The 12661-nt window shown below is 42.7% G+C and overlaps 1 gene segment (V, D, J or C); it reads right to left on the bottom strand.

Moving 5' to 3' along the window:
- Window positions 1-4848: 4848 nt before the first annotated feature.
- LOC140735145 (immunoglobulin heavy constant gamma 4-like) lies at window positions 4849-11248 on the bottom strand. The segment is given in 4 exon segments: window positions 4849-5150; window positions 7683-7762; window positions 7864-7983; window positions 10986-11248. Coding segments are annotated over 4 exon segments (471 nt in total).
- Between the last annotated feature and the right edge of the window lie 1413 nt (window positions 11249-12661).

A 12661-nucleotide genomic window follows, 5' to 3' on the forward strand; every position in this document is an offset into this window, starting at 1 on the left:
AAGGCATTGGTGAGGCCGAATTCGGAGTATTGTTTGCAGTTTTGGTCACCTAATTATAGGAAGGATATTAATAAGGTTGAATAATTGAAGTGAAAGTTTACAAGGATGTTGCTGGGACTTGAGAAAATGAGTTACAGAGAAAGGTTGAAAAGGTTAGGGCTTTATTCCCTGGAGCGTAAATGAATGAGGGGAGATATGATGGAGATATATAAAATTATGATGGGTATCGATAGAGTGAATACAAGCAGGCTTTTTCCACTGAGGCTAGGGGAGGGAAAAAAACAGAGGACATGGGTTAAATCTAAAGAGGGAAAAGTTTAAAGTGACATGGGGGCGGTTCTTCACACGGAGAGAGGTGGGAGTGTGGAATGAGCTGCCAGGTGAAGTGGTAAATGCGGGCTGACTTTTACCATTTAAGAAAATCTTGGACAGGAGCATGGGTGAGAGGGGTATGCAGGGATATGGTCCAAGTGCAGGTCAGTGGGACTAGGCAGAAACATGGTTCGACTCAGCCAAGAAGGGCCGAATAACCTGTTTCTGTGCTGCAATGTTCTATGGTTCTATTAGACATATAGCCCTTGGAGGAGGTGGAAATGCAAAAATCTCCAATAACATTTCAGTCATCTTCATTGATGGATATCTGAGCTAAGAAGGACAAGTAAATCTTCTGTCCTTGTTCCAAAAATTCAGTTTGAGCTATTTTATATGTATCGTGAGAATCATTTTAAGATCTGGCGCGAAGCTGTGATAATACTGCAACAAAGTGCACTTTGCTTATGAATAATTCCAAATGAACCAATCTTCTCCCAAGGTAGAGGCTTCTCAACATTGGGTTCACGGACCTTTTGGTTAATGGTGGAGGTCCATGGCATAAAAAAAAGATTGGGAACCCCTGTCCTAAAACAATCATTCCAATGACCTGGAGCTCGAAATGCTTCCCAAATTCTGAGAAGCGAAGACTAACCTGGAAGGAGATATATCAGGACGCCGACAGTTGAAAACCCCACTGTCGCTGCGAATTAGGCACCGAGTGATTGCTCAGATATTGGTGGGTTCGAAAGGGAAGCGAAATACAGGTCGGATACCGAAATTGTGTCTAGCATTTAACGATGTGTCTGTGGAAAGTACCGGGCCTCGTCATCTCGCGCTACAGGTTTCCTGTTTACGCTTTCAAGGTCAGTGATTGCGTCTAACTGCAAAGGTCGCTATGTGATACAAGAACACCCGTGGAAAGCGTTGTGCGGTCCAGGCTGCTTAAACCGCTGGCAAGAAACAGGTGGTGTTAAGTGACATTTATTTGCTTCTCTCACCCGCGTGGCCACTGTAATTTACTTGTCACCCCGCAGAGCATTTACTCTGTAACAGCAACACTGTGTTCTACGTCCTTATTCCATTTAAATAAGGCCAAGGTTGGCTTGGTACCTCGGTGTCATTTTCCTATAATAATCCAAGGACTGGCTCTCCAGTTGTTATCTAAAAATCGATCCAGCTCGATCTTAAATTTGAACAGATACAAAGATTTGAACGCTATCCGCGTAGAACATTCTGGAGATTTATTATGATTGAAGAAATTACCTCTCACCTCAATTCTGAAAGGGCAACCCTATTTTTAAAGCATCGCCCTCATTCTAGGTACTTCTATCCAAGAGAATCATTAACCCCGCATCAACCCTGCATCAACCCTGCCAGGTCTTAGTCCTAACTTTAATCTTGTAATCAATTTCTGTATCAAACGTCGGCGGGTTGTCTGCCGCCTAATTGCTCCTTGTACCAACACATTAACTTTCAGTTCTACTCTGACAAATCCATAACTCTATCAAATCCAGTCATTATTTTTTTCCTGTTTCCACATCTTTGCCATTATGTTCGGGTAACTAGAAGTTGTATACTAATTTCTTTTGCTGCCAAGCCTTTAATGATGTGGATTTACAGTCATTGAATCTGAGGGAATATATATAGCATTTAGGAACATGACAACATTAGTACGTCAACGACATCTATAACTAACCTAGAAGAAAAAGAATGTCGGGATCTATATTGTACACATTTCTTTAACATTAAATGTACCTTTGAAACCTTTGAAACCTTTGATTATGTAGTCTCAGAAATTTAACACTTCCTTTCTTGCAAATTTCTGCACAGCCTCCAGAGCCTTTATATTCTTCCTCAAGGAAGGAGACCAGAACTGCACACAATACTCTAGATGCGGCCTCACCAGTACGCTATACAACTGAAGCATAGCCTCCCTACTCTTAAATTCAATAGCTTTAGCAATGACCTCCAGTCCGTTTGACTTCTTGATAACTTGATGCACCTGCAAACCAGCCTTTTGCGATTCATGCACAAGCAATCCGAAATTCGGCTGCACAGCATCATGCTGCAATTTTTAAACGTTTAAATAATAATCCGATCTTCCATTTTTCCTTCCGAAGTATATATCCTCACATTTACCAACATTGTTCTCCATCTGCCAGACCGTTGCTCACTCACTTAACCTATTTATATCTCTCTGCAGACTTCCCGTTACCTCTGAACAATTTGTTTTTCCATTTAATTATTTACTGTCATCAGCAAACTTAGATACAATACAGACGGTCCCCTCTTCCAGATCGTTAATGTATCCCGTGAACAGTTACGAGCCCAGCACCGACCCCGGCAGCACACCACTCACCACTGACTGCCAACCAGAGAAACAGCCGAATCTTTATATTCTATTAGCTAACAAATCCTCTATCCATGCTAATGCATTGCTCCCAATCCTTTTGAATGATGGCGTGAAATTCGCCTTCGTCAAATCCGTCGGCACCTGCCAGAGTCAACAAAATTTTGCTAACATATGACCAAGGCTTCAACTATAAGCCCTGCCATTTCTTTCAGTATCCTGTGATGCATTCCATCAGAACCAGGGGACTTGTCTATGTTTAGACCCGCAAGTTTCCTCAGCACTACCTCTTTAGTGATAGTCATTGTATCGAGATCCTCACCTCCTATCGCATCCATATCATCTCTCTTGGCATGTTAGACATGTCCTCCACTGTAAAGACTGATACAAAATAGTCATTCAAAACCTCAGTCATTTCCTCATTACCCAACATCAATTCCCCCTTCTCGTCTCCCAAGGGACCCATGTTCACCTTAGCCATACTTTTCCGGTTTGTATAATTATAAAAGTTTCGCGATCCGTTTTATATTTTGTGCTGATTTATTTTCATTGTCTGGCTTCCCTTTCTTTCTTGCTCGCTTAGTGGTTCTTTGTTGTTTTCCCTATCTTCGCGTTTCCCGCTATCCTAGGCGACGCTGTACACACGAATGTTTAGTCTGATGCCTCCTTTTATTTTCTTACTTATCCAAGGCTCTCCTCACTATTACTGTCCTTGCCTTTAACTGGAATATACACTTGTAGAGTACCGTAAAAAGTTTCTTTGAAAATCTTCCACTGTTCCTCAACCATCTCACCATATAGCCTGTGTTCCCAGTCTATCCTAACGAAATCCTCCCTCATCCCATTGTAGTCTCCATTGTTTAGGCATAATACACTGGTTGTAGATCAAATTATGGCACTCTACATTTCTATGAGAAACTTAATCATACTGTGATCAGTCTTTCCAAGGGGATCCTTAACTTCAGGTTCACAAGTTTTACCTGTCTCGTTGCATAGAACCAGATGTAAGATATGGTGTTCCCTTGTTGGTCCGGTAACATGTTATTCAAGAAAGCTGTCACGTATCACTCAATGAAGTTCTCCTCAAGACACCGTCTAGCATTTCAGATTTCACCGTCAAGACACCTCAGATATTTCTTTCTTTATTGCCACCGGAATGTTATTATTCAGTGGCCGATGGACAACTCCCACCAGACATTTTTTTTTCCATTACTGTTCCTAATCTCTGCAAAGACAGATTCAAAATTCTGCTTCTCAGATCTCATATCGTCTATTACCCTGATCTCATCTCTAATTAAGAAAGCTATTCCACCTCTCTCACCTTCCTGCCAATCGTTCTTTATCACCTGATACCACTGTATATTTAATTCCCAATCTTAACAGTTTGCAACTACCTTTCTGTGATGGCCACTAAATCGTACTGCTTTGTACTGATTTGAACCACAAGTTTACTGATCTTGTTACGAATACTATCGGCATTCAAATAAAGTGCCTTTACACTCATTGTGCTTTTAAAATCTTATAATCTTTTACTCTTTTCCACTTCAGTTTTCTTCACTCCACTACTACTTTTCTCTTTTTTTTTTTTTTTTTTTGCTTTTTCTTTATCCAGATCTTTCCTTTTTACTGCATCTGTATTTCTCCAATCTGTTGAACCCACCCCCTACTATTTATTTCAAGCCCTATTCACTGCCCCCGTTATGCGTTTCGCTAGGAATTCATGTCGCATCACGGTTCAGGTGGAGCCCGTCGGATTCCTTCCCGAAAAGTGGTGCCAATTTCCCATGAATTCAAACCTACTTCTCCGACGCCAATACTTGACCCACGCATTTAACTCTCTAATCTTCTTGACCTCCTGTCAGTAAGGATTTCTTTCTGTACCTTTAGTGGGAACGTCTCATGATCCTGAGTGATAATTCGGGATCCCTGGCTCCAGTGGAGATTATGCAATCAACCTTTGAACAATTACACCACCAATTCGGCGTTTAGATGACCAAGAAAAAAAATCTACATTTCATGCCGAAGTTTAATTTATTAAAGCAGTAGTTAGGACAAGGGTCAGTTTTAATTGTAGCAATCTGTACATAATCAGGGATGGGTCTGCAGATTAACCGTTGTTCATTATTACCGATTGGTCTGAGACTAAGGGAGCTCTCAGTGAGGCTTTGGATGGAGAGATCCGGGAATATGACAAGTGCTCATGCGGCCGATCGATGGCGCCGTGAATCAATTGGGATTCCTGCGCGCGGGCTTTCTTTCGAGTGTGCACGTTTTCGTCTCGGCGGGTCCGGTTTGTCTCTCCCGCATTGTAACTTGCTCAGCTTGTACCGTTACTAACACACTTCAAAAAAAAATTAATCATACTACTCCATTGCTGTTCTTGCTCCGCACATGCGAAACAAGGTCTAAATCTGTCGTTGTTCACTGAAGATAATATTCACTCTGCCTTTCCAGATCAGTTAGTATCAATCGCCAGCTGGGCGTAGATCTGTAAGGGAATAGCATGAGATTGGTAACTGTGATCACAACTCCATAGTTTTTCAGACAGCCGTAAACAAGAATATTATAAATACCATTACATTCGAACAGGGTAAATTAGTGAATATTAGACAGAAACAGGACAACGTCAATTAGGAACAACTGTTTTGGCGCAAGTATCGAGACAGACAGTGAATCCGGTCCAGAAGGAAAGGGAATCTTTTGGTAAAAAAAAATAAAATATTTGCAAAGCTAAAAAATCAAACAGAGCCCTTAAGAATTATTTTAAAAAAGCTAGAAACTAACTCGAAGTCGTTAGGAAAGGCAGAAAGGACTATGAAAAATCATTGGGAAGTAGGATTTAAGAGGATCCCAGGACGTTCTATTCATACGTCGAGCAAGATGATAATTAGCAGCGGGTAGGACAACTGAATGATCAATGAGGGAACATGTGCATGGATGTGAAGAATGTGGTTCAGTGCTTAACATCAAGGAGAAGGATGTGAAGGTGGCGAGATCAGTGTGGAGGGTACGAATTTGCTTGTGCATTATGAGATAAAGAATGAAGCAGTACTGGGTCTCTTGAAAAACATTAAGTGGATGTCCTGATAGGATATACTCCGGATTATTGAGAGGGGCAACAGATGAGACCGCTAGAGACTTCACCAATATCTCAGTGGCCTCTAGCCACAGGCGAGGTCTCATAGAACTAGTAAGTAGCTAATGTTCCATTATTGTTGTAAGGAAATAGGGATAATCTTGAGAATTTTGGACCGGTGAGTCTCCCGTCAGTGGGAAGAACGTTACTGGAAATAATTCTTAACGATCGGATTTATGAACAAATGCATGGGTTCTATGGTGAATTGGTCGTTTGGATGCAGAACAGGCTTTCCCATAAAGACAGAGGGTACCGGTCGAAGGGACTTATTCCAGCTGGGGTGGAGTGGGGGGGGGGGGGTTAGCTCTGTCCCGCAGGGATCTCTGCTGGGACCTCTGCCATAGGTGATATATATATATATATATGACCTGCTTTATAATGTAAATGGATGGGTTAGTAAGTTTACAGATGATACTAACGTTGTGGACAGTGGGACCAGGCGACCAAAGGATACAGATCAGTTGCAGATACGGTCGAATGACAAAGTTTAATCCTACCAAGTGAGAGATGTTGCATTATAAACGGATAGTATACTATTAATGACAAGACCCTTAACACCAGTGATATAAAGAGGGATTTTGGAGTTGAGTTCATATATCTTTGAATTCAATTTTGGTCGGATCCATTATAGGAAGAATGTTGAGGCTTTGGAAAAAGTGCTGAAGAAGTTTGTTGGGATGCTGTTTGGAATTGAGGGCATCTGCTGTAAGGAGAGTTTGGCCTTGCATACGAATTCTTACATTGGCAGTAATCCCTCCCGTTCCTCCAACAATCTTTCTTATCCCCTACCATCAGGCAGGCGGTACCGGAGTATTAAAACAAGAACTTTTAGGGTGGGAAACAGCTTCATCCCACAGGCCATAAGACTACTAAACTCCCTGCCACCACCCATGTCTCAGCACGTATGAAGTGTCATTGGCGTTATACTGTTTACCTTTGACTTGTGCCGTAGGCATTGTATTATTTGTTAATATATTTGTATTTATTATGGTTATATTACTTAATGTGTGGTGTGTAAGTTATATGTACTGTGTTGTGCAACTTGTTCCAGAGGAACGTTGTTTCTTTTGGCGATATACATGTGTACGGCTGAATGACAATAAACTGAACTTGAACTTGAGCAAACTTGTTTTCTCTGGAACTTCTGAGACTGAGGGGCTATTCTTCAGAGATTTCCATACTATGAGAGACACAGATAAGAATGGTAGTCAGTATCGCTTTTTCACATTGTTGAAACGTGACATGCATTTAAGGTAAACTGGGGTAAATTCAAAGGAGATGTGCGAGTCCATTTTTAACACAGAGATTGGGAGGAGCCCGGAATTCGCTTACCAAGGTGTTGGTGGAGGAAAATGCGATAGAGCGGTTCTGCAGTCTTTACGTTAGTCATATAGATGAGCTGGAAATTGAAGAATATGGATATTCTTCAAGCGGAAGTATTTAGTGCAGTTGTGTATTTGATTACTAATTCAATTAGCTCATGAAACATCGTAGGCTGAGAGACCTGTTCCCGTGTTGTACTATTCTAACCGCAAAGCAATTACCTGCTTGTAAATTGGGTACAGGAATGGAACCCAGTGTGGTATTCTGCCATTGTAGCCCATTCACTTCAAGGTCCGACGCATTGTGCGCTCAGAGATGCTCTTCTGACACCACTGTCGTAACACGTGATGATTTGTTACTTTCGCCATCCTCAGTTTGAACCAGTCTGCCCATTCTCCTCTAACCTCTTTCATTAACAACTCGGTTTCGTCCACATCACTGCCAGAATTGTTTGTTTTTTAAACTAGCCTCAATAAGCGCTACAGAATAGTGTGCCAGAAAACGCCAGGGTATTGCATTAACGAGCAGGTTACAGATGTACTTGAAATTCTGTGCACTTACATCCTTTCTCGATCCTCTCTCTGCACGTTCTCGATCCTTTCGCCGGGTGGTGGTGCTTTTGCCTGCCGCTTCTCTTTTTACTGATTGAAAGAGATGTTTAAAAGTGAGCTTTTTTTCAAAGGGATTATTCACCATTTGGCGAGAAGTTCAGGTCATGATTGGGTTAAGGCCAGCACGTTACCTGGTTTGCGTTCCTTCCGATACTTCCTAATGGCCACAGTGGTCGCCCCTACAGCAAGGAACACGAGAGTCGCCGCCAGGCCAATCGAAAGCACATGACAGATTTGGAGCTGCAGGTTGTCTGTAGAACATAGAATCGACTTTCAATAGAAAGTAATTTAGCATCAGTTCCAATCTGCATTTGTTGGCCTGTGTTTCCTAATTACTCAAAAGATTGTACATAAATTCAAGGTATTATCAGAATCAGAATCAGAATCAGGCATTTGTCGTGAGACGTGTTGTTTCGCTGTAGCAGTATATTGCAATGCGCAATAATCAAAACTATAAATTACAATGGGAAGTATATGTATGTGTCCGTCTGTCTGTCAGTGTGTCTGCAAAATAAATAAGCAGTGCAAACAGAGACGGAAATTGTGAGGTAGTGTTCATGGGCTAATTTTCCATTCAGATATCTGATGGCGGACGGAAAGAAGCTGATCCTAAAACTTTGAGTGTGTTTTTTCAGACTCTTAGAGTGCGATCTTGAGAGAAGCAATGCGTGGAGGGTATGTCCTGGGTGATGGGGTCCATAATGATAGATGCCCGTTTTTGAAGCATGGCGTTTTGAAAGTGTCCTGGATACTGAGGATACCGTCGGCCATGATGGAGCTAGCTGAGTTTACAATTGATATATTTTAAAAAGAGGTTGATGGTTTCTCGATTAGCAAGACCGTCAGAGGTTTCGGGGAAAGGCAGCAGAATAAGTTTGAGGGCGATAGTGAAGCAGCGACGATGGAATAGCGGAGCAGACTCGATGAGCTGAATAATACAACGTCTTGTGGTCTTATGCTGTAATCTCTGATTCCTTCTGAATAGACTGACCTTAGATCTCTACAATAGTCTTATCCAAATGGCTCTCTACTCGTCACTCGATCTGGCCTTTGGGCCCAACAACCCCATACTGGTAGTTTGGCTACCGGTGGCATTTACATTTTCTTCCACTTCTGCTCTAGTCTGACACTGGGTTAAAACCGATAAAATTAACGGTCCTTACTGCAAAACTACTTTCAAGGTTGGGGAGGGTAGTCACTGATTACCCTTCGCTTGCTGGCCAACGTCATTCGCTGTTTGTCGCTCTGTCTCGGATATTTTCGCTCTATTCTATTGTAAAGGTAGCTCGTTACTCTAAGGTCACGATTTCGATCCAGCTCTAGAATGTCCCCTCTGTGAAGTGTGCACGTTTCCGCGTGATCATGTGGCATTCCACCAGATATTCCCGCTGCCTCACAGTAAGGAAGGCGTTGCTGGTAACTATGTGGCAACAAAGAATCAAAGCAAGTATGATTTCCCTTTCTATGCGGCAAGGCTAAAGGGGATACAAAGGTCAGAAATCGGGGACAGTGTGTCTCAAGTCCTGACTCCGCCAATAACTTGCACGAGATTGAGGACTGTAAGAACCCGAGGGAATGTCATAGAAAATGGACCAAAGTGGACCAATTTGTATCTGGGGTCTAATTTGGAATGTAATAAATCTTGGAAAATTATAGTAATTAGTATCAGGTTTATTATTATCACATAAACCGAGATGCAGTGGAAAGTTTGCCATCCAGACAGATCATATCGCACATAAAACACAGAGTAGCACCAAAGGAGAAACTGGGGAATGAAGTATTGCAGTTACAAAGAAAGCGCAGTGTAGGTGAATAACAAGATGCAAGAGCCATGACGATTCGCTTTTGAGATGAATAGATCACGGAACGGAAATCTGTACAGCACAGTACAGGCATAATGATGCTGTGCCGACCTTTTCACTCTAAAATCAGTCTAATCCTCCCCTTCTACATTATCCTCCATTTTCCTTTCATCCATGTTCCTATCTAAATCGTGTAAGAACTCTGTTCAAAGAGCCCATAAAGATATACATCCGGGCCAAGGCGATTGAATTTGAAATTTACTAACTTTTGAGATTATAGCAAATATGATAGCTAAAGGCGAACCTACAGGGTCGCGCATGTTCAGAAATGTTCGATCTATCACAGGGAGCTCACAAGTTAAGCGCGCCCGACGCTGGGAAGCGATATATTGGCCTGCAGAGGGGAAAGGTTAACCGACAGAGAGTCGGCGATGAATAGGTCATTTTCGGACCTGAACTACTTATGTCTTGTGATGAGTTGAATGTTTTATAACCTGTTTCCCCCATTATATAAACTCTGAGGTACTATAGGGAAATTTATAGGTCCGTGCGGTAACGTATCGGTTAGGGAAGCGACTTACAGTGCCTTCTGAAAGATCGTGGCTCGATTACTGCTGTTGTCTGCAAAGAGATTATACATTCTCCCGGTAACCCCGTGGGTTGCCTCTGAGGGCTCCGGTTTGCCCTCACATTCCGAGGACATAGGGTTTAGGTTAGTAAGTTACAGGCATGCTATGCTGCCGCCGGAAGCATGGCGGCACTTACGGGCTGCCCTAGCACACCATCACTGATTTGATTTGACGCAAAAGATGCAGCTCACTGTATTTTTCGATGTGCACCTGACAATTAAAGCTTATCTATCCAAAATTTATTGGAGTCGTGGGTCGGGAGATGAGTACTTTCGAGGACTCTACAACTCATTATTAGTTATTAACTTAATCATTATTTGTGCGACTTGACTTCGTTTATACATCGGTTGTTTGTCAGTCTTCGTTATTCATATCTTTTCACAAATTCTGCTGTATTTCTGTGATCTCAATGCGATATAAAGTGACATATACTTACTTTGATAATAAATGTACTTTGCAGTTTGAAGATACAAAAACGAATTATTATGAATAAAAAGTCAATGATAATAAATCTGATTCTGACTCTGACCATTTCGCTCAGCAGATAGCCAAACCAAGTGCCCATTAAAAGTTAATTTGAGTGATGATAAAGCAAATGAGGGAAAGAGTTTCACTCGGGTAGAGGTAAAAGATTCCATGATCGGTGGCGAGAGGGGAGAAGCTCTGCTCACATTAACGCAGTGTTTGAATGCGGCAGTAGAGCCGTTGGGGCCACGGAGACAGCGCTGGAGAGCGGGATTTAACTCGATGCTAAGCATAAACACAAGAGGCCGAATGGCCTCGCGTCATTAAGTTGATGGGAATCGCTAGTTTCTACGATACCTTTCTGAGCGGAGACACTGTCACTGACCAGCTGTCCAGTGGCGCACGTGCAGACGGCGCCGCTACGCCAACTTTCCGCCGGGATCTGGAAGCGGCTTCTAACGCTGTAGCCTCCGTCCGGATCAAATATCGGGGGATCAACGCGACCTTCTTTGGTATTTCCCGATATGTTCCAGTGGATGCGCAGGGAGTGGGAAGACACGCCTCTCACCAAACACATCAAAGTCACCAGTTGCATTTGGGCAATTTGATCCGCTTGCTGCGCTAACAGGAATATGGTGGGAGGCTGTGCTGAATACGGAAAACACAACACTGTATTAATTGGATGGCCAATTTTAATCGCTGTTTCAAAAACAGGCTATTCTGGCTGTCTTCCCCGTGCTGGCGGTGAATTACATATCTGTGCTAATTCTAGTTTATAAGGCCATCTGTCTGTGATAGTTGGCCTCCAAAACTGAGCGGGTAGCTGCATCGCTACCCCTCAGGGAGTGAGATTTCAACGCCCCTCGGAGAGAAACATCCTTCTTCAAGCCTTCTCTAAATCTCCCACCCCTCCTCTATATAGGTTTATCGATACATTTACCGGCGCCCCGGCAGCAGAGCGTTTAACGCGACGCTATTATACTTCAAGGAGGCGGTGTTTGGAGTTCTACCCCGGCTTCCACTGTAAGAAGTTTGTCGCCCTGAAACGCCATTCCTTGTGGAGAGCGTGGGTATCTACCGGATGCTCCGGTTTCCTGTCACAGTCCAAAATAGTACCAGTCAGTAGTTTAATTGGTCATTGTATATTGTCCCGTGTTTAGGCTCAGCTGATGTTTCACGCTTCTATCAGCTTACCCTCTCCACCCCAAGGAAATCAAAGCAACGTTACAGCCGCTCCTCGCAAACGAAACGGCATCGTTGTGAGCGGGTAGCAGAAAATACGGCTCAACATCTCGACTAGTGGGCACCAATCAATATTAACCCCAACTTCCTGCACTTAGCAAAGACGCTTCTGTCTAAGTAATCAATGAACACATCTAGACACCTCTTAGATGCTGTCATCAAATCTACTGCAACCATTCGATGATGGTTGATCCTCTTCAGCTCCCCCCGAAAATCTTCTACATTATAATAAATCTATGCTCTTTTGTTTGTCTACATCAAATGTGTGGAAGGGCCTCCTGCTGATTACTTCGTGTCTATAACCTCCCTGTCTCTCAATTTCATAATCTCACTAATGAAAGGCCAATATCCATTTGCCTTCATAATTACAGTCTGTACGTACGATGCCAGCTTGAATGATCACTGGATTTGCAAACCAGAGTCCTTCTGTTCCTCAACCTCAATGCTTCTCATGTCCTTTCCTAATTAATCCTCTCAGAACGCATCAACTCGCGCTGTTCCCGGTTAACATTTATAATGCATTTCACCGATACTTCAGTATCACACCTTAGACAATGACTGTCACACTTCCCTACTATCCACTATTTCGCTCTTCTTTGTTTTCCCCACAAATTTACTAATCTATCTTCTGATATCAAAATCTAAACTATTCAAGAATATTTCAGAGCCAAGGTTCCACCATCTATTCTTGGACAACACCGATAGTAACAGGCATCCAACCTTCCCTTGTCCTTGTTGCCAGTCCAATGTGTAATCGTTTGCGAAATTGCACTAATCCATGTCTATGTGGG

This window comes from Hemitrygon akajei, chromosome 11 (assembly GCF_048418815.1).
Source record: "Hemitrygon akajei chromosome 11, sHemAka1.3, whole genome shotgun sequence".
Taxonomy (NCBI): domain Eukaryota; kingdom Metazoa; phylum Chordata; class Chondrichthyes; order Myliobatiformes; family Dasyatidae; genus Hemitrygon; species Hemitrygon akajei.